The sequence below is a fragment of the Phallusia mammillata genome, chromosome 2 (genome assembly GCF_965637545.1).
Source record: "Phallusia mammillata chromosome 2, kaPhaMamm4.hap1.1, whole genome shotgun sequence".
NCBI lineage: Eukaryota > Metazoa > Chordata > Ascidiacea > Phlebobranchia > Ascidiidae > Phallusia > Phallusia mammillata.
Window position 1 is genome coordinate 28,136,422 of NC_137253.1, and position 20,227 is coordinate 28,156,648.

A 20,227-nucleotide genomic window follows, 5' to 3' on the forward strand; every position below is an offset into this window, starting at 1 on the left:
ACACAAGACACGGACTTGAATAATAGCTTTAATAAAAAGCAAATTGCCAGCGACGTAGAGTAAAACGTATTCATTTTTATTAAAACAGACGTAATATTGGACGCAACATCGGATCGGATTCGTTTGTTTATTCTGGAGTCGCTTCTTATCCAGCAACATGCACCGGGGCTGAACGTGGACACAACTTCGATGCCCCTGCGGCTTTTTAACACCTAATTATCACTGGTTTTATCGTTATCTCCATTTTGTCGGCAACCTTTTATCAGCGTGACGCAGCTGTTTAAACTTTTCTCCTTACTTTTGCCTGTATATCAACGCGCTTGTTTCCGCTGGTGCATTACATTTTTTTACACTGATGATGACAATAGTTTTGTCGAAACGTCTGTTTTAATAAAAATGAATACGTTTTACTCTACGTCGCTGACAATTTGCTTTTTATTACAGCTCATCTTGTTTTACTATGTTAGGGGATTTTTTTATTCACACATAAAAATGTGGGCATAACATCTTTCTAGGCTAAGTTTTTTTTCAATTTGCAAGAAACAATACAAAACTGAAGATGCAGGAAGAACATGAAATAGAAATGGTCACTTGCAGTGCTCCAGTTAATATTGCAGTAATCAAATACTGGGGTAAAAGTTGTGAGAAGAAAAACATTCCCTTAAATTCTTCCATTAGCCTCACCTTAAATCAGGTAATTGTATTGTGTTCAACACTTTTCGACTAATTCATAACGCAAGTGTATTTCAGGACCATTTAAAGGCTACTACTACTGTAGCTACTTCTAAAGGATTTGAAAGTGACAAAGTATGGCTAAATGGAGTTAAACAAGATGTTGTGAATAATGCAAGGCTTCAAGCATGCTTAAATGAGGTAACAATTTGTTGGCCTTTGTCATAATCCTTTGTTAACATTTAACTATTAAGCTAAGGATATCATTGTTTATGTAGTATTTTTAAATTAAACATGAATTTAAACTGTAAACAACCATATTATCTTTTTTCACAACCATTTTCAGTCTTGCTGACTTCTAGCTTTATAGCTGTATTTAAACTCTGATTAATTTGTTTATAGATCAGAAGTTGGGCAAGAAAACAAGCTGCAAGACGAAAAGCTGATGCTAAAGAGTTGCTAAAAATTTCACAAAAAATCCACATAGCATCCCAAAACAATTTTCCAACCGCAGCTGGTCTTGCTTCTTCAGCAGCTGGGTATGCTGCTCTGGTGTTTGCACTGGGGCAGTTGTTCAGCATAGAAGGAGATTTAACCCGAATTGCACGCAGAGGTTCTGGCAGCGCTTGCAGAAGCATGGATGGTGGCTTTGTGGAGTGGATTGCAGGTACAGATGAAGATGACAGTATTGCTAAACAGTTTGTTCCTGAAATGCATTGGCCTGAGCTACGAGTGTTCATTATTGTGGTATCCAAGAAAAAGAAAGACATCGGTAGCACTGGTGGTATGAAAAACAGTGTTGAAACTTCATCACTTTTGCAATACCGAGTCTCGGATGTTGTACCCCACCGTCTTACCGCTGTAAAAACTGCAATTTTGGAGCATGATTTTAGTGCATTTGCTGAGATATGCATGAAGGAGAGTAACCAATTGCATGCAGTTTGCCAGGACACATATCCACCTCTATTGTACATGAATGACACATCAAAGGAGATTGTAAAACTAGTGCACAAGTACAATGACTTTTATGGCAGCACTCGCCTTGCTTACACCTTTGATGCTGGTCCAAATGCATTTCTTTTTACACTAGACCCTTTTGCAAATGAAGTTGCAACAATTCTTAATGAAACGTTCGGATTTAACTCTGGTGATAAATTCTTTAGAGGATTGCCAGTGAAAGCTAATGAACCACTACCATATGAATGTGAGACTTTGGAAAACTCTGTTGAGTATGTGATTTGTACTAACCCTGGACAAGGTCCCAAGGTGGTGATGGATGAAACATTATTGTCTAATAAATCTGGTTTGCCAATTTTTAATTAACTGATACATGTTACTACTATTTATTTCTCAATCATATGTCTTGTTATTTTCCACTCAATAAAAATACTTAACACCATAAACTCATTTACTGAAAATAAGCATTTTATATTTTTAACAGCAGAAGATTAAGGTAGAAAGATTAAAGCAATGTATTATTAGTAAAAGATTAATGCAATGTTGGTAGGAGATTGACGCAATGTTCTAAAGCCTTAGTTGTCATTCATTCGCATTGCGTACATATATACATTTGTGACTGAATGAAAGCCAGGACAATGACTAATGCATGTTTGCGATTCCTGGCAGCGAAAGAGTGAGCGTTAAGTATGGCGATTTAGCATCATCATAATTATGCGGCAAGACTTCACGTTTTGCAATTTCCTTTCCTAAAAATGTCCACGATTTTAGTTTTATCTCAACAGCTGCGTTTAACGGCGGTTTTGAATTAAGCGCTTGTAAAGATTATGATTTTCAACAACCAGTTCATAATTTCAAGAAATATTTTAATTTTTTTATTTGTAAAACAAGAAAACGAAAACAACGCCATGGCACGAAATTAGAAAAATAAACACAAGAGAACCAAACTGTTTGGTTTGGAACGAGAAAAGACGATACTAGAGCTTATGCTCTATTTTAATGCAAGGGAAAACCAGTACTTTCCGGTTTTACAGAACGACGATATTGGTAGAACAGGACGACCGATGTTAGCAGTACCACCAACATTATGACCACACCAGAAACAAGAATATACCTAACGCCTGGTGAAAACAAAGCTATTATTTTATTTAATGTTTATTAGCTTTAAGTAACATTAAGCTACCTGATAACAAGATGGTGTGTTCTGCTGAAGGGTCAGTTTTGGGAAATCTACCGTTGTTTTGCGTGTAGGTAACATTGAGGTGTTTGGTAGGTTGTTGAATTTCGAGCTCTGCGCTGTCCAAGAGGAAAGTCACGTGACCATCGCCAAACTCTTTCTCCAACAGATAAATCGGTCCAATGACCACTGGGGCGGAAGGAACATCGCCTGTCGCTGAAACAGACCGCCTTCGCCTGGCAGCGGTGCAGCTGGATACGATGGCCCCGTTTGGACAGGTCTAAAAGATTAAAAAACGTTGACTAGGTGTTGAAATTTATGTAAAATATCTGGTTTTACCGTTTGTTGAACACCAGTGCATACTTGCAGCCTGACATGCACATAGAATTCAGAGCAGGCTTTGCTGCGAGGAATACGGAATGAGAAGCAAGTGCGTCCATCAATCGACGACAAACCGATGGCCGCATCGAGGGCAAGACCGGGATCAGTAAGGCAACTGAAATAGAGCAAAGACCTGTAAGTTTTGTGATATAAATGTGTGGTGTATGTCCAGTTGTGGCGTCGAATATATTTGGCTAAGCATGGCTTTTCACCTGTTATACTTCAACAAACTGTGGAGTGTAGCTACACTATCCAATACAACCTAAGCCTTTGTCATCACTTGAACTGACACGACACCTCATAAGTCGAAGCAGTGTGTACTGTGTGCGGCTTACTTTTTGTTCCAAGTTTTCAATCTCATTTTTTAAGCCTGAAAAGTCATTTTATTTTGGGGTTCAGGCAGAAACCAGGTTGCCTAATATAATGTTTAAAAACAAATCTACTAACCCAGCTTCGACAAGATTAAATTGTGAATCTGGTGCCGGTAGTAGAGCATTATTTCCGAGGGAATCAAATGGGCTTGTTGATGAGCAAGATATGACTGCAGTTTGAATAACGGCCGAAGCGCCAGCTGGTGTCTGCAAACGATCAGTGACAAAAAATGGGTTAAATAATCTACATTATGCCGAACCAACCGAGCTAGTTCTTACCGAAGACAAAACGCCAAAGTCCAAATGCAAAATCTGTCCGACAGTGTAAACTGCCGACTGCTGTACGGTAAGAGATGCCGGACACACAGCGTTGCAAGTAGACACTTTGCAGAGATTTGCTGAAACCTGGTAATCTAAATCATCGGTGATGATAGGAGGTTCGTCAATCCTGTAAGTGTAACATAAAAAGTTGTAACATAATTCGATTTCGATGGTGTAGTAATGGGTCACCAAAGCGAACACATTAACAATGAATGCTACCAACACACCACCTCGCCCCCCAAAATGAATATTTATTAAAAGCAAACATTCGGTAAGTTTTACCAATCCATTGTAATGAGCCGTTTGGTAGACCTAAATAATCTTAGTAGTAAATTAAAACCGTTGGTATTTACAGTGGTCGTATGGAAGTGTAGATGGTGTAAGAGTTCGCATAGATGCATTTAAAGCGAATGATTCCGAACGGCATATCATAGGCGAATGCTGTATCCCCAAAGTTCTTGTTGATCCACAAAGTGTTGGTGAACGATACTCTGTTGTAACCGTCAACGTCTACTTCTGTGGCAGTTAGGGTTCCGCATTGGGTGAATGGGTGCGAGATTGCGATGCGATAAGATGAACCAACACGTTGAGCTTAAAAAAGAACAAAGATTTATGGGTTTTTTTCCGGAGAAACTAAGATAAGGGTAGAAGGTATGTTGTTTGAGCCTATTTTTTAAAAAAGTTTCAAAGTGGAGTTAAACATTATTGTTTAAATAACGTTTTTGATCTTTGTTTTTCAATGCCAGTTTGCTAACTTTTGTTAAAAAATATTTTGAATATTTTTGGAATAATTTTCCGTAGTGGTGCCCAAAATCCTAATTAGAACATTCCCCTGTAGTTCGCAAACTTTCCTTTCATTATGATGTCGGTGTACGAAAACAATTTAAACTTTATTACCTTGACATTGTTGGAAATCTGGAACATTCCCATCAACAGTAGGCGACATATACACGATACTGTTGCCTTTGTTCATGTCCCATTCCGCATAGAAGAGCTCAGAGATGGAGATTACAATTTCGTCAGCTTTGCACTCCAGATCGGGAATAGCTAGAAAAGTTAAATAAGGAACACACACTACACAGATCTGTTTATAAGTTTATGATGGGCCAGATAGACTTAAAAACGACATTCTTTATTAATCAAACGTTTCGGCAAATGCTAATGTCATCATGAGGGGCCTCATTATTTAGACCGGTGTCACATAAAAGATTCATAAAAAGGTTCAAAACAAGCGTCGCGTAAAACCAAACAGCAGGTCACCTTTTCAAGTCTATTTGGGCAGATAATTTCCTCATTAAATTAGAAATCATAAAAAAAGTACTGATAAACAGAAAATGTAGCTAATGGAGCAAATGCATTTCAAGGTTCTGCAAACTAATGCCTTAAATAGGAGTAACAAACTTTCAAAAACGCTTCTTACGAATGTCGCAATGCCTTCCGAGGTATCCAGAGTTTGAAATGCAAACGTAACCGCCCTCGTGGCGGCAAGAATTTTCACATACGCAGTCCTCTCTGCACTGACAGTCATCAGGCCTCGTAGGAGTTATCGTTGGTGAAGGTGGTAAAAGCTGACATTGGGTACCAGTCCAAGGGGCGAGACAACGACACCTTAGAAAAGAAATTGTTATTTTGCAATTGATGTGATGTGTCGTAGCTCATTCGGTTAAAACAGTGCGTGCTGTCTGTAGCTAACTTTGGAACTATTGTTATGCTTACATAAACGGCAAAACATTCGATGCAACAGTGTTGAACATACCTGGGAGAGTTAAATTGGTCTACAAAGCAGGTGCCTCCATTCAAACAGAAACCAATGGGGCATTTCGGTGGTTCACTCTGACAACGAGGACCGGAAAAGCCAGCAAAACAGCGGCACCTATAAAACGGATTTAAAATTGTACTATTTTTCTAACGTTCAAAGGAAATCAATACGGACCTAAACACCCGGAGTAGGGGACGAACTACTAAACATCTTCCTCTGCCATTGCAGTACCCCGGAGGACAAGTAACAGGTCGTATAGTAGGAGTAGGTCTTGTAGGCAATTGCTGGCGACACAAGATGCCGGTAAAACCTGGTGGGCATACACACCTGGGATGAAAGCGCAGAGATTTTGCCAATGCGAGCAGCAACTTCAAATTAACACGCCAATTCATTACTTACCTGTGATTTACACAAGTGCCACCGTTAAGACATCGCATATACTTGCACTCTGTATACGGCACAAAGCAATTCGGGTAACCCCTGAAAATAAAAATTGTGTCAGCCTTTGTGTCATTTAATATGTCTAGTATTTGTTTTTGACATATAACGTTTTTGAAGAATAAACGATTTTGTGGACCTTGTAAGACATTGAAATATAAAGTTACTTACAAATACATAATACAGCGTTCTCCTTGTTTGCACACGACACTGGAGGGACAAGATCTACCAGCTAACCCAAGAGGCTGTTGCACTCCTTGTCTTGGATCCACATCTTCGTCAACACCGTCGCCTAAATAAGTAACAGTTAATACCTACATTACACATTGCCTTACTTATCATGGCCGAAATACAGTGCTTGCATTTCGTTTTAAAAAACTTACCGGTTTCGTTCACCTCAGATCGGGTTTCATAAGCAATGGATACCATTACCTCCACTCGCTTTTCCTGATCTGTGTTTTGCGATTCATCTTTGAATAAAGACAAATTAATAAAATGCAATTTGTAAAAATAAACACGATCGTATCAAACGTATCAGAAACTATTGACTAAACCATATGACGTTACCAGGGGAAAGGTTTCCAGCGTTAAGCACGTCAGCTTTCTCTCCGCCTTCTTGCATCGCCAGGTGGCCTTCGCCATTTGTTTCTTACAAGTCAAACGATATTGGTTAGTTGTCAGTACAACAATTAGCATGTAAAAAACGTTGTTTACCAAGATCAGTCTTTACAGCCGAGGCAGCTTTAGTTTTCACTTCGGAATCCTCGGGGAGAGCGTTGTAGTCATTGGCATCGCTTTGCTCCGTTAAAGAGGACTCTACTGGAACAATGTTGTAGTTATCACTTAATTTTTGAAGATGAGCTAGCAAGGCGTTCATTATACCCATAACCGATTCAGCTGCAGCTTTACGATGTTCGGGTACCAAGTCACTGTCAGGGTTTCTTTCCTGTATTTCATCTGCAAAGTAATTAAGGGAATGCGTTAGGGAAAAAATATAAACACATGTCCGTATATACACAAACCACACTTAAATTGCACAAAACATCGAAATAAAAGTATGCTAGATACTTAGGCAAATTCAAAGGCTTTAAACTGATTCTCAAAATCCATGAAATTGCTGTTGATTAGCGACATGTATACACAAATATATACAACCAACCTTTTAACGGCCCACTTGCAGCATAGGCACAGGCGAAAAGTAGAAGAAACCTAAAACAAACAGAACAACTGTTTTTGTAGGAATTTAATTTAAACAAATTAAAAGTTTAGCGACCTTCCTATCAGTTACTTTACACACAACAAGTATACTTCTTCCTTTCACTTACGTAATGAATCTCAAAATATCCATGGTCAAACAGCAACAGAACAACTTTAAACTATTGTGACGAAACGCAAGAAGAAACAAATAGAACTACAACAAGAACTCTATTAAAGTAATTTAAACAAAACTAGATTCAATAGCAAAGCTTATAAAACTGGTTCTGATTACAAAAATGCAATTAACTGGTGCGGCATGGGTGGTTGCGTTCAAGTTAAAACAGAAAAAATAAATAAAAAAACAGTTTCTTAAATACTTTTATCATCAAAAGTAGGGTAATACAGTGCAAAAGTTTAACAAAATCAACAAACAAGGTTTTCATTTCAAACGAAATTTAATTGTTAATTTTTATTTGTGTTTTACTTTAGATCCGAAAAATGTAAATAACAACAACTATTTGTCAACTACTAATATATTGTAATTTATCTATGCGCAGATGAATACAAAAAAGATAAACATGCAAACCTTCACAAAATCTTTACTAACCAAATATAAAAAAAAATCTAACAGATGATTTTCGAACGCATTCAGTTACCGACAAGTTTTACTCCACGTGGTCGCATTCCGACACACGTTGGGGATTGCCTTATAAGGCGTGACCACCATGTGTTAGCAATGTTCATTCATTTTGTGAGTGTTTTCGTTGCTGCCTGTTCAAGTTATCGTTCTAGTTAGTTTTGCTAATTTCTAGTTCATCTTTTGTGGAAGTCTTATTTCGAGATGGGGAGATTAATGTTCATGCTGTGAGTATTATGCATTTAAAATCAATAATGAAAGCCAAAAGTAAATGTTATGTTTTGTCAGGTTGCTGTTTGTTGTTTCTGTTGCTCTGACAACTGCTACGGAAGGTAAGTCCAAGTGCTTATTTCTTTATCCGGTTGTCCGCTTATTCATAGGTGATGTTTGCTTAAATGAAGAAAAACTTACGTTTGGGGTTGAGTATATTTTACTTTAACTTGTAGCTTTCATTTTTGGTGTTAATGAAATTGGTAAACATTACCTCTTTAAATCGTTTGCAGTCATAGAAGATGTGGAATCTAATCGAGTGGCTGAAGAAATAGAAACGGTTGATTTAGAGGAAATGGATGTTAAAAGCTCTGATGGTTAGTATTGCGACGTTTTTTATTTGCAATTACTAACTCTTCATGAAGAAGTGCTATCTACATCGAGTATTAATTGATATTCTGCAGAGGTACAAGCTGTTCAACCGATGGCAGAGCCTGCAGAAACTCTAATCGCTGCTGAAGAGTCTCTTTCTGATGTAGATTATGATGGTAAGATTTGGTTTTAAATACTATTGAAGCCGAAAATTGAAAAAAGTTTTTAAGCGGGTAAACTTTTGATCAGGGCGAAAAATAAACATTTATTTTAAGTTAAAGAGCTTTCTGAACCGAAACTGGATAAAGTGGGGGTTGATGAAGAAGCTGTAGAAGTGAGAAGCTCGTCCACGGGAAGCGGTAATTCCAACCTATATTTGATTGGCCAAGTTTATTTGATAATGATGTTGCAATTGTAATAAAAATGGTTAACAGCAGGTGAAGAAGACACGGACTACAAACCGGCCTCGCCGTCCGATACCGAAGAGGGGGAGAATGAGGAGCAAGATTATCCAGAAGTAAAATCAGTAGTCGGTAAGCCTAAAAAATGCAAACCTTACCTGAACAACGAACCTACATCATCGTTGTTTCTATGTTTAGTGGAGAGAAAGGGGAACTGTTCAGATGCTGCCGAAGGGAAAAGTGTGGTCGATCCGAAACGAGCGCATTATCCCAATCCCAAATCAATTTGTCCTTCTGACATTCAATGTCTCGAAGGCGAACTCTGCATAATGCACGCGTAAGTGTATGAACAATTATCTTATGGAACCCTGCAAAAATTTCGTACAATATGCAGCGAAATCGGATTTTTAGTGTTAAAAGAAATGCTTTTTTACAGAAATTACCCAAGCTGCTACCATCCTCAACGAGCCTGTCATTACCTTCCCTGTCAGCACGGTGGTACGTGCCAGGCAAACAACCAGTACGTAGTGGTATCTCGTTTATGGTTATTTGTATGTGCTAGACTTCCTATATTGCTTTACAGATGTCGATGCATATCTGGATTTACTGGAAGCTTCTGCGAGTTGAGTACACAATCTTGTAATCTGATTTGCTACAACCAAGGGACTTGTACTTTAGACAACAGAGGACACGCAAGGTAAATAGTGTTGAAAGGAAGCATTATACACATAAACGACAACATCCATGTGTTTTCAGTTGCCAGTGCTCGGTGGGTTTTAGTGGAACAAATTGCCAAACACCAGCAAGCAATCCCGTTTGCAATTTAGCTTGTTACAATAGGGGAACATGCGTAGTAAATGCCTTCGGTCTTCAAAGGTAAAAAGTGCTTGACAATAAAAACCAACTTGCATATGATGTATTAAATAAGCGCTGTTTTTAGCTGCCTATGTGCGTACGGCTTTAGTGGCGCAAACTGTCTGACACCAGATGCTCCAGCTTGCAGTATGATATGCTACAATCAAGGGACGTGTACTTTTGACGTCAATGGTTACCAGAGGCACGTAGTTTCGTGTTTAGAAAAGTTAAATCTCAAATTTAACGTTCTACTTTTATTTTTGAAGTTGTACATGCGCACCTGGATTCAGCGGCAGACAGTGCCAGAAACCAAACAACAACCCAGTGTGTAATTTGATTTGTTACAATCAAGGAACCTGCGTTTTGGATGCATTTGGTCTTTCAAGGTAACCTTTATAGGACTGTGTAACATATTCGTACAAACGCCTTGCCTTTCTTTTGTAGCTGTAATTGTCCAATCGGCTTCAGTGGAACCAATTGCCAGACACCGGAACCAGTTTGTAACTTGATTTGTTACAATCAGGGGAGTTGTGTCTTGGACTCCTACGGCACAGCAAGGTATCGTGTCGACTTTCTGATACTTGTACCGTAGCATTTCCTCGTGGGATTTTTACGGTAACTGCTACAATTTCCACTTTTTCAGCTGTGCGTGTCAAAATGGTTTCAGTGGCACCAATTGCCAAACACCAGACAACAACCCAGTTTGTAACTTGGTGTGCTACCACCAGGGTACTTGCGTGCTGGACGCTTTTGGTCTTTCAAGGTAGAAACTTGCAATATTTAACAAACATTGTTTTTACGGTAACGGATATAATTCCCACTTCAGCTGTCTATGTCAAAGTGGTTTCAGTGGCACGCATTGTCAAACACCAGACAACAACCCCGTTTGCAACTTGGTGTGCTACAACCAGGGTACTTGTGTATTGGACGCTTTTGGTCTTTCAAGGTAGAAAATTAGATTATTAAACAAACGTTGAAACTCAACCATAATCGACCATGCGAATTTCTTTCAGTTGTAATTGCGCATACGGCTTCGGTGGTACCAACTGCCAAACCCAGGAACCAGTTTGCAATCTTGTATGCTACAATCAAGGCACCTGTACACTGGACTCGTATGGAGCTTCAAGGTAATGGAAACCCTAAATGATTTTGTGCATCACTTAAATGGTTTTTCCATCTCCAGGTGCACGTGTTCTGCTGGATTTACGGGACCACAATGTGCAACGACGCTGTGCAATTTGAACTGTTACAACCAAGGTTCCTGCACATTGGACTTATACGGACAACCACTGTAAGTTCAAAACGCTGTATATTGCTTAGGTTGACCATAACCTTTTTTCTATCTGCCAGATGCGTATGCCAATCTGGTTACACTGGTACCTACTGCCAAATTCCGCCAAACGTATGCTCATTGAACTGCCTTAACGGGGGCACGTGCTACACAGATATATACGGACAACAAAGGTACCACTATCAAAACGCAATACTTTTGCCCACTTTCCTTGTAAGACTACCTTTGCATTTTAGTTGCCAGTGCATTCCTCCTTGGGGTGGTCTTCTTTGCGACAGACCAGCAGACAATCCGTTATGCGACGCCGTGAACTGCGAAGGTGATTGCGTTTGCCAGGAGTCTTGTAGACATGAGGATGGCTACGTTTGCGTCTCTGATCTTGGATACCTCGGACGACTTTGCAACATCCGTAAATAATCAAATTCAAAATTTTATCATAGATTTATTTAGTATGTTTGGATGTTATTTTCTTTTGCAGCTATCCCGGACCTAGAGTGCACTTCAAACGAAATCATCGTATCGGTGTCGCAGCTGTTTTACGCGGAATGGGACATGAATAAACGCAATAGCATAATCTATATGTCACCTACAGTCGATGGAATAGGCAGTAACCTTCAACAGTGCCAAGGTATTAATTTTCTACATCTCTAATGGTACAAAACCCCGCTTATTTCAATTGTGTTTTAGCTCAGCTTGTCGGTTCCAACTATCGTATTGCAATTTCACACCCATTCACGCAATGCGGAACACAAACCACTACTGAAGTCGGTTCGGATGGTTACAACAGAGTTTCATTTACCAACGCGCTTTGGATCAACAAAAACTTCGGCTCTGCTGCTACATCATACGACATGCCGTTTGGAATAATTCGCTTCAAATGTGTCTACGGAAATTCCTACACCATCTACACGTCCATCCGACCACTGTAAGTTAGTACATAGTTTATTTTGGGACTGTATTATTTCACATTGACCCTTATTTTCAGAATTGATGAGCCTCCTGTGATCACAGAAGAGCAAGACTACCAAATTTCTGCTTCCCTTTGCAAAATCTCTACCTGCAATGCAGTTTGTCCAGCTTCACTCGCCATGCAGCAATCTGCTATATACACCGTTGGACAAATAATCCATCTAGACTTCGGCATCACGAACGTAAGCTACTTTGCAGGTTTATAAATGTTGGATATTAAATGACATGATTTTTTATCCCGCAGATCAACAACCCAGTAGTGTTCAATAACCTTCCTGTAGGAGCAGACACCATCATAGACTACGTTTTCCTCTCGTGCTCGTCTTCAACCCCATTAGGATCTACCGGCTTAGCGCCCCAAGAAGCACAAATTGCGCTATTTCAAGAAGGGTAGGAAAAAACTTGTTACTCCGCACAACTACATTCGCAAAAAGTGCTAAAACCCTATCGGTTATTTGCAATATATTTGCTTTTAACGTATCCTTATAGGAAAACTTATGTTGACTACGTTGCAGATGCCCAACTGACCACGGCCTCGCTTTGCAAGCAGTCATGGGGTCATCCACATTAGACAATCGAGCTTGTATTTCATTCCGTCTTCCCAGAAGCAAGGTCTGCTCTGAAATCTACATCCACGCCCGGCTCCACGTCTGCATCGGTGTTCTCCAACAAGCAGTAAGCATTAGTTGAAACATTTTGCTATTTTAATAGTGTTACGCTTTGCTCACGTTCCGAAAAATTCATATTACAAACATGCAAAACATTTCCAGACTTGTCCGAATGGAGCGATAGCACCTCGCTGCACACAAGCAAGAAGGAAGAGATCTGCTTCGTCTGCGCATGACGGCTCTACCAACCCAATCACTATTGGTCCAATATACGTCCTCGAAAAAGAAGAGGGAGACAGTCACGTGACTTTCCTGGTCGACGGCGCAGAGTTCAATATGAAGACCAGCAATCGCAGAAACATGACCGGGCACGAGATGAAGAAACCGCCGCAAAATCCAAAAGTCTTGATACCGAAACTTCCGGACACAATGGGACAAAACACAGGTTGGTTAATTTATCTCTGAGTTGTTAAGCCATGCAAACTTGGGATATTCTTGAACAAGTAGTAGATGTTAGAAAACGAGTGTTAACAATAAGTTTTTACTTTGAGGCATTGAACTGGTTCTTCTCATCGTCGGAGTCTCCGTTTCACTGGTTGTTTTGGGTCTTGCTTTCGTGTTGTTCGTTCATCGTCGTCGAACAGCAAAACCAGAAAGTCTTGGTTTATGATTTTCAACCCATGTATTGTTTAGTTACGACTTCCTGTTGTTCCAAACCACAATTGTTATGGTTCTCATTGTTTATCTTTTATTTGCCATATTTTGAGTTCCTTTATTTTAAAATAAACAAAATGAACAGAAATTTGTTTTGAGCAGTTTATTTCACCAAATATAGGGGACTGAATATAATTTCGCATTGCAGAAATGGTTTAAATAGGAGACTGACAATTTAAGTTCTTTGCTTCCTTCACAGTCTGCGGCAGCCTAGTGTTCTTAGTTTCGGGAATAAGTAGATAGAATAGCGCTGAGACGAAAAGCACCACTGCCATTCCGATAGATGGTGCTAAAGTGTTGCCTGATTCCCCTGCAAAGTATGGCAAACTTTTAGGGTCTATCTTGACAGTAGTGATGTAGTGGCCATTAAGTACATATAAGCGAAATGCATACAATACTGATAGGGTGGTGCCAATAAAACGAGGCGATCTACAGTCTTAAATTGTTAATACCAACATGAACAAACCAACGTATATGACGAATGGTGCAATGATGCTTCCAATCCTAGCCGAGGCGTTGCATAATCCAAAAACTGAAGACCTGATGGTTGTGGGAAAAAGTTCACTGTTGTACGGATACAAAACATTGAACGCGACGCCGGCTGCGAATTTGGCAAACATGTTTGCAACCATTGAAGCCGTTCCATTCCCTGCATTGAAGATTTCACAAATTGCGTGAAAACGTTTTGTAGAATGCTCTTATTTATAACTTATAGTGCGTTAAAAGTGTTTTTTTCTGTAACATGCGAGTCAAAACTGTTATAATTTCAATGACCAATTCACTTTAAGTTTGTAAAAACCCACGTAGACAACAAAGTGGACAACATTGTACACCATTTCTCTAAATCACAAGAAAACTATAACACTCACATTTTGCTAAAAATGGGGCTGCACACAGGGTTATGCTGGTCATGAACATACAACTCATGAAACTCTTTCTTCTTCCAAAATAAGAGTTCCCAAAGTAATAAACTAGCGAAGATAAAATCTCAGCGATTGAAGCGTAGAAGATGTTGAGGTGTCGATTTCCACTCAGTGAATTATTGTTTAGTGTCGTGACGTAATATGTCATTGATACAATAAACCTAAAAAAAACAATGCAAAGAGTGCATCACATGCATATACATTGTTCCCTAAATATAACTAATTAATCACTTATTGTAGAAACCCATCATGCAACCGATTCGGTACTGCCAACTTAAACTTTTTTATGTTGGTATAAAACTAAGTTACCATGACAACGCCACGATGACGAGCCTTCCAAGCAAGCGTTTTTCTTGAACAAATTGTTTGCATGTTGTCCAAGACGATGAGTTAGAGGTTAGAGAATCAATTGGTTTTACAATTGGACGACAGTTTTCCGTAAAGCCGTTGTACTTTTCAATTTTTCTCAGAATATGTTTGGCTTCATCGATTCGTCCTTTTGCCATAAGCCACGTTGGCGTTTCATCAATAAGCCTGCAGAACGAAATGGTTTGGTTGGTGTTGAATCAAACTGCCACGACATCGCTAACCAGAGCAGTTTGATTCAGTTTTTGCGAAGTACGCAACCCACGGCCGTGTCGACGAATTTATGCGGCGTTGCACATTAAACTAAGGGTGGCTGTGAATTGATTAAAACACTTTTTCTATTCACGTAAGTGTGATGTCGTAACAGAATAGAAGAATCGGCCTCTGTAACAAGGTGGTGACCGATAGATCTGTCTTTACTTGTCAAATATACAAAATATATTCAAAAAGAGTGGCAGACGTTCAGCGTCAGTGTAAATTTTAATTGAAAAAGAAATATTAATTTCGCCTATTGAGCCATCGTCAGTTTCTGTTTTATTCAAATAGAAATAGGCGAAATTACTATTTCTGTTTCAAATAAAACTTTACACTGACGCTGATCGTCGGCCACTTTTTGTATTCATTTAGTTAAAAAAAATGGTCTGAAGAGACTTTACTAAGATGGAAACAGATATGAGACGGGCCAGCAAGAGTTGGGCTTTTTGTACGCCTATCGTTTTTCAACAGTACAGAATGTGACGATATAAAAGTTAACACTGCTTGCGAAATCGTTTAGCTGTAAAAAAAGATTATAAAAGCTAATTCACATTTCTTTAAATCAGTAAAAACAACAAACATGAACATTGGCGGTCGCGTTTAAAATAAGGACCTGTACTGCGGCCGTTTTGGCGAAAAGGTTGTGCACCCCTTAATTAGAGAAACGATATTCGTTTCCTAGAACGAAAGGCAATAATAAAATTGCTGATTCCCGACCGAATTAGCTTGATAACACTTTGGGAAATTTGCCCTGATTCAGCCGTTTTGCTTAAACTATAAACTTTTTTGGACGCTAATACAAGTTCCGGATTGGTTGATAAGCAGAGCTTATGATGTTAAAATCATGCAAGCAACAAATGAGTAACATTTGCTCAGTACTATACAACTTTTATTTTTTTATTGACAAATTTAATAAAAGTCAAAACATAAAAATAAGACTTACCAATAGTAAGGGATATAAGGAATACCCATTAGCCCTCCAAATACCAGAAACCACCTCCAGCTTGTGAATAAAAATGAACACAAAGCAATGAGTACGTAGCCCAAACCAAATCCCAGCACTGTGTAAAAGAATACAAGACCGCGTTTTTCGACGCTGACAGTCTCCATGCCTGCAACAAGATCAAATAATACATGGTTTTGTAGATGAAGACGTGATGCACATGCGTAAGCAAAAACGTTTAGAGCAGAGTTTCCTAACCGGGGGTTCACCTTACACCTTAATGGGTAAAACTAGAATGCTTTTGTGTGCCATATTAGGTGCAAAGCAGAAGTTTTTCACTACTTAAAACAAGAAAAGTCAGCATACATCATTCCGTTTACTAGACTGATAAAACGAACTAACCTAGCCGATTTTTTGGAAAAGGTTAAGCTTGATTAGTTTGTTTTGAAATGTAGGAAAAAATTATATTCGAAAGGCGACAAGGAATATGCTACTGAGACAATATTTTGGTTTGAATTTACGATTTGGACACTTTAATAATAATATTTTTTAGTCAGCACGTCACTGCTCACCTATTATAGTAGCCATTTCAAAGTTGGCCAAGCCAAATAGGCCAGAGATACCCACACACATTCCATACGTAATGAAACTGGATGTAAAACTGGTACTGATTGAGAACACAAATTGGCCTGCAAAGAACAGAAGAAACGCGATTCGTCTTCCAAATCTGAAAAATAATGAAACGAGTTTTGGCGGAAGCAGAAAAATCGCTTTTCCGGAAACAAGAAAACTTTGTCTCTATAACCGTCATGTAACAATACATAACTATAGTGTTTATAAAAAGCGTGTACCGTGTAATGTTTATGATTTTTAGGGTCGGGTACAGGAATAAATTGAAAAGAAAACGTCCCGATTGGGTTCAGAATCTTCCTCGGCCACATTTGTTTTGTAATTTAAACGGTAAATCTAACTTTTGAATCGTTGTTGTTCTTAAAAAATAGTGAGTTTCTTGTTTTTACTTTCGGTTCTGCCCCGTTCGCAGCTTTTTAACAATAATCCGTTAATATATCGTCTGCATATGTCGTTCTTAACCCTATTCGTTGCCAGATTCAAATTTGAACCCAAGGTGGTAAGTTTTCTAATCCCATGTAAAATAAAACACACCATGCATTTACGAACAGCACAGCAAAACCCACAATGGAACCACGAAAATACAACGAAAACATGACAATTATACAGTGTAGCTGCAGCGCATTTAGTCGAGTGCAGTTTTGTCGCAATCAACTCAACTCAACTTATTGCATTCATTAAATTCAAATGTTCTTCAGACAAAAACCTACCTATCTGCAATAATACCAGCAACAGAGGACCCAACTACTATCCCAATCATGTACATTGATATGATTGTTGGCTTCCACCAAGCTTTGTCGCAAACCATCGCAAACTGTTTAACATACAAAGATATTAATCTTGCCACCAACGTATGGTCAATCGTGTAAAATCAATTTTAACTAGAGATGTACCTAATCGGTTTAATTTGGGCCAGTAAAATGGCAATGTGTTTTAGAAATAATAATATCTGAAATTTAAATGGATTATTCGTTTGTTTGATTTTAAGTTTAGTCATAAAAACATTTGCAGCTCGGTTCAAAGTTCCAACCGACCGAACAAGTCTTTAAGTAGCGAATTATAAAAATTTGCCGATTTTCTTCGGACTACATTGTTTACTTTTAAAAGAAATCTAGGCATTTCACGTTAAGATAAGCGAAGCGTGGCACCTGTGTAGCGGCAGTTTCAACATTTTCCTCAAAAATGAATGATGTACAAGGTTGCATCGAGCTGGTTTCTTTTTTTTCTGTAAAACATACGGTTTAATTAGATTGTGCTTCAATCCACATAATCGAAAAGTAAAACCGTATCTAAATAATAAAAACTGTTTTCACTCCTAAATCGTTGTTACTCGAAATAAGAAGGCCCCTGTATATAATGAGTGTTTTACGACCTTAGAACGGTGAATGCAATAAATAATGTAGATGTCACTAAACTCTTTCGCTTTCTGCTTTTTATGAACGTACCTTGATTTGTCGTAACGTTATTTTGGATCCAGCAGCTTTTCAACGATTCATTCAAGGGAATTGAAAGGTGTCGTTGAGGTAAAGGCTCCCTTGTAATCTATAAAAAAGGATATTAATTTTTACAGTGAAAACCAAGATGTATTTGCTTTAAATTGTCCCAAGGTCATTAAGTGTGAGGGTGAACTGTTAAAAGCACGCACTTACGTTCACCCAGATCATTAGTTTACATTTTGCAATTCGTCAGTGTGATTGTCGGAACATAACAACAAATATAGCAGATATGAGATGAATTTGGTGACAGTTTTTATCCTTAGACACCAATAATACAGTTGTTTGAATGGCAACAGTTAAATAAATCGGCAAGACCCGATGTAACAAAACGTAAACAGCAAAAGCTCAAGTGGCCGAAATAGGATAAGAGCTGTAAACCAATATAAAAACCAAAAAAACATACCCCGTCCCAAAAAACTGTGTAGTTAAAGCGCGTTTACTAATTGTACTCTTACTTTCTTTTTTCCCCTTTTTTCTTATTGCGGAGGCCCCTCCCCGCCTCAACAAGTGACGACCAACCGATCGCATATAGTATCAATGTCGTCTCATTCCTATTCAATGTTGTTAATTAAGGCCAAAAAATTAAGACTGATCGTTACAATCTGCAAAAACGCAACTTGTGCCGCAGCAGAGTAGTCAAGAAACGCCGGTTTAAAATAAGTCCAGCATACCACAGAAGTGTTTCCCAAAACATGTTGTGCCAACCATTTACTGACAAACATGTCAACGGAATTACGCATCGTAGTTGCAAAAGAACACTTCCTGGTTGATATTTCTGGCATTACTTGCAGTTCTTACATTTGTGTAAGCTTTAAAGGCACAGCGAAATGGCGGGGTGTAGTGGGTGACAAGAAATTGAAGGTCACTGAAAGCGTTCGGAACAGCACTAAGCAACAACAACAGACAAAGTCGCTTCTCGTATCTTCCAAAGCGTTTATCTTCTCCAGCATTGTCCATTGCCAATATTTGAATAAAGCTAGTTTTTACAATCTGTTTCAAACTCTGGGTAAAGGAACCGAATTAGGCAATGTTGTTTCAGTAATAATAAATCTTAAAATAAGCACACAACTGCGACGATTTAGGGTTATAAATTCGTGGTTAAACACTAAATACTACCATATAACCTTAAAACCGAAAAACATGTAAGCAGTATTTATTGTTATTCAAGAAAAATGCGTTGGGATAAACATAGTAATTTTCTTCGACATCAAAACAAGAAAAATGAAATGGATAAATTAACCCCGCTTTGTGTAACAACATCAACGATAGACCATGTGCTCAAAGCAAAATCGCAAACAAAAAGATTGTCAAAAATTTTGTTAGGCCTACCATACGTCCTCTTTATGGAGGACGTCCTCAACATGTACAACATGTACATGTTGTTCTTTTTAACAACAAAAAAAAGATATCCGTTTGAAAGAATGTCTGATTTACCCAATACATATGTGACAATTATGCTTTTGAAAACAGTCATACATCTTGGCAAATATACATCTTCAGGTTACTTTTTTAAGAATACCGGTGGATTTTGCACATGGATCTTAGCCAAAATTCATCGCAGTCCATTGTATGCTAAGACTTGGTCACAGCCCACTAAAAATGATCCCTAAACAATACCTTCGCTGCGCTTGTGAAGGTTTAGAAACCCCCTAAAAACACTTGTTCCTTCAATGCCCATTATCAGCTCGTCCCCGTATTACTTTGCTATCAACACTGCATAAAATTTTGTCTACAAACACCGAGGTTAATGTCTTTAATAGTGTTTCTCCTAAAATATTCCTTTGTTACATATTATTCGGACAACCTTGTTGTAACGTTTTTAGTTAGGGTATTAAGACTGCGATATCTAGGGTATTAAGACTGCGAAGTTTAAACTGACGTCACAAATTAAAATACAATTTATGTTAACAAAGATTAAGTATTTTAATTTACACTTAGTCAAGCGTGAATTTACTATTAAGCTTTTGGATCTGTGTGTGCTAATTTTAGTTTTATTTAAAGTCAACTATTTAGCAGGGCAATACCCTTAAATACATACAACATTTTACACCGCCATCTAATTTCAATAAATAAGATACAGCATAACACACAGGGCAAAAATGGCAGACTATCTAAATTACACACATAATATGACAACAGTCCTAAATATTAACAACAGATTATAAACTATACAAACACGGGGTTTTAACATAAGGCTGAACGATAGGTTTCAGTCTCAATACAACCAATCCCCATCTCTCCCGCGACGCAGATAAGGCCCGGCGCTAATATGTCTCTCCTCAAC

At 38.5% G+C, this 20,227-nt stretch overlaps 4 protein-coding genes across 6 annotated transcripts; 2 read left to right on the forward strand and 2 right to left on the reverse strand.

Moving 5' to 3' along the window:
• The first annotated feature begins 424 nt into the window (after positions 1–424).
• On the forward strand, positions 425–2,075 carry LOC145213478 (diphosphomevalonate decarboxylase-like). Its single transcript, XM_080081765.1, has 3 exons — positions 425–694; positions 751–873; positions 1,075–2,075. The coding sequence occupies exons 1-3, from the start codon at positions 560–562 to the stop codon at positions 1,993–1,995; spliced, it is 1,179 nt and encodes a 392-aa protein (XP_079937891.1). The 5' UTR covers positions 425–559; the 3' UTR covers positions 1,996–2,075.
• Positions 2,076–2,478: 403 nt separating this feature from the next.
• LOC145213476 (uncharacterized) lies at positions 2,479–7,499 on the reverse strand. Of its 2 annotated transcripts, none has more exons than XM_080081764.1 (18): positions 7,402–7,499; positions 7,236–7,285; positions 6,959–7,033; positions 6,791–6,892; positions 6,644–6,724; positions 6,460–6,546; positions 6,248–6,368; positions 6,038–6,118; positions 5,813–5,965; positions 5,636–5,752; positions 5,300–5,487; positions 4,777–4,926; positions 4,233–4,470; positions 3,838–4,006; positions 3,635–3,765; positions 3,146–3,302; positions 2,813–3,086; positions 2,479–2,750 (listed from the first exon to the last, which is right to left on the reverse strand). In XM_080081764.1, the coding sequence occupies exons 1-18, from the start codon at positions 7,422–7,424 to the stop codon at positions 2,626–2,628; spliced, it is 2,322 nt and encodes a 773-aa protein (XP_079937890.1). In that variant the 5' UTR covers positions 7,425–7,499; the 3' UTR covers positions 2,479–2,625. The 2 variants fall into 2 exon arrangements, with proteins under 2 accessions (XP_079937890.1, XP_079937889.1); XM_080081763.1 differs by having other exon boundaries at positions 6,791–6,895.
• A 535-nt stretch (positions 7,500–8,034) lies between these two features.
• On the forward strand, positions 8,035–13,309 carry LOC145215184 (uncharacterized). Of its 2 annotated transcripts, none has more exons than XM_080083837.1 (26): positions 8,035–8,137; positions 8,199–8,242; positions 8,414–8,497; positions 8,585–8,668; positions 8,768–8,851; positions 8,927–9,025; positions 9,092–9,230; positions 9,330–9,413; positions 9,477–9,590; positions 9,650–9,769; positions 9,834–9,950; positions 10,015–10,134; positions 10,193–10,306; positions 10,392–10,511; positions 10,575–10,694; positions 10,762–10,875; positions 10,932–11,039; positions 11,099–11,212; positions 11,276–11,448; positions 11,518–11,667; positions 11,727–11,964; positions 12,025–12,190; positions 12,253–12,398; positions 12,524–12,683; positions 12,779–13,061; positions 13,168–13,309. In XM_080083837.1, exons 1-26 carry the CDS (start codon positions 8,115–8,117, stop codon positions 13,284–13,286), a joined length of 3,237 nt encoding a protein of 1,078 aa, XP_079939963.1. In that variant the 5' UTR covers positions 8,035–8,114; the 3' UTR covers positions 13,287–13,309. The 2 variants fall into 2 exon arrangements, with proteins under 2 accessions (XP_079939963.1, XP_079939965.1); XM_080083839.1 differs by having other exon boundaries at positions 8,930–9,025.
• Positions 13,310–13,485: 176 nt separating this feature from the next.
• On the reverse strand, positions 13,486–18,900 carry LOC145213231 (organic cation transporter protein-like). Its single transcript, XM_080081462.1, has 10 exons — positions 18,742–18,900; positions 17,893–17,989; positions 17,596–17,672; positions 17,158–17,261; positions 16,390–16,544; positions 15,818–15,986; positions 14,563–14,787; positions 14,200–14,414; positions 13,797–13,979; positions 13,486–13,640 (listed from the first exon to the last, which is right to left on the reverse strand). Exons 1-10 carry the CDS (start codon positions 18,898–18,900, stop codon positions 13,486–13,488), a joined length of 1,539 nt encoding a protein of 512 aa, XP_079937588.1.
• Positions 18,901–20,227: the final 1,327 nt, after the last annotated feature.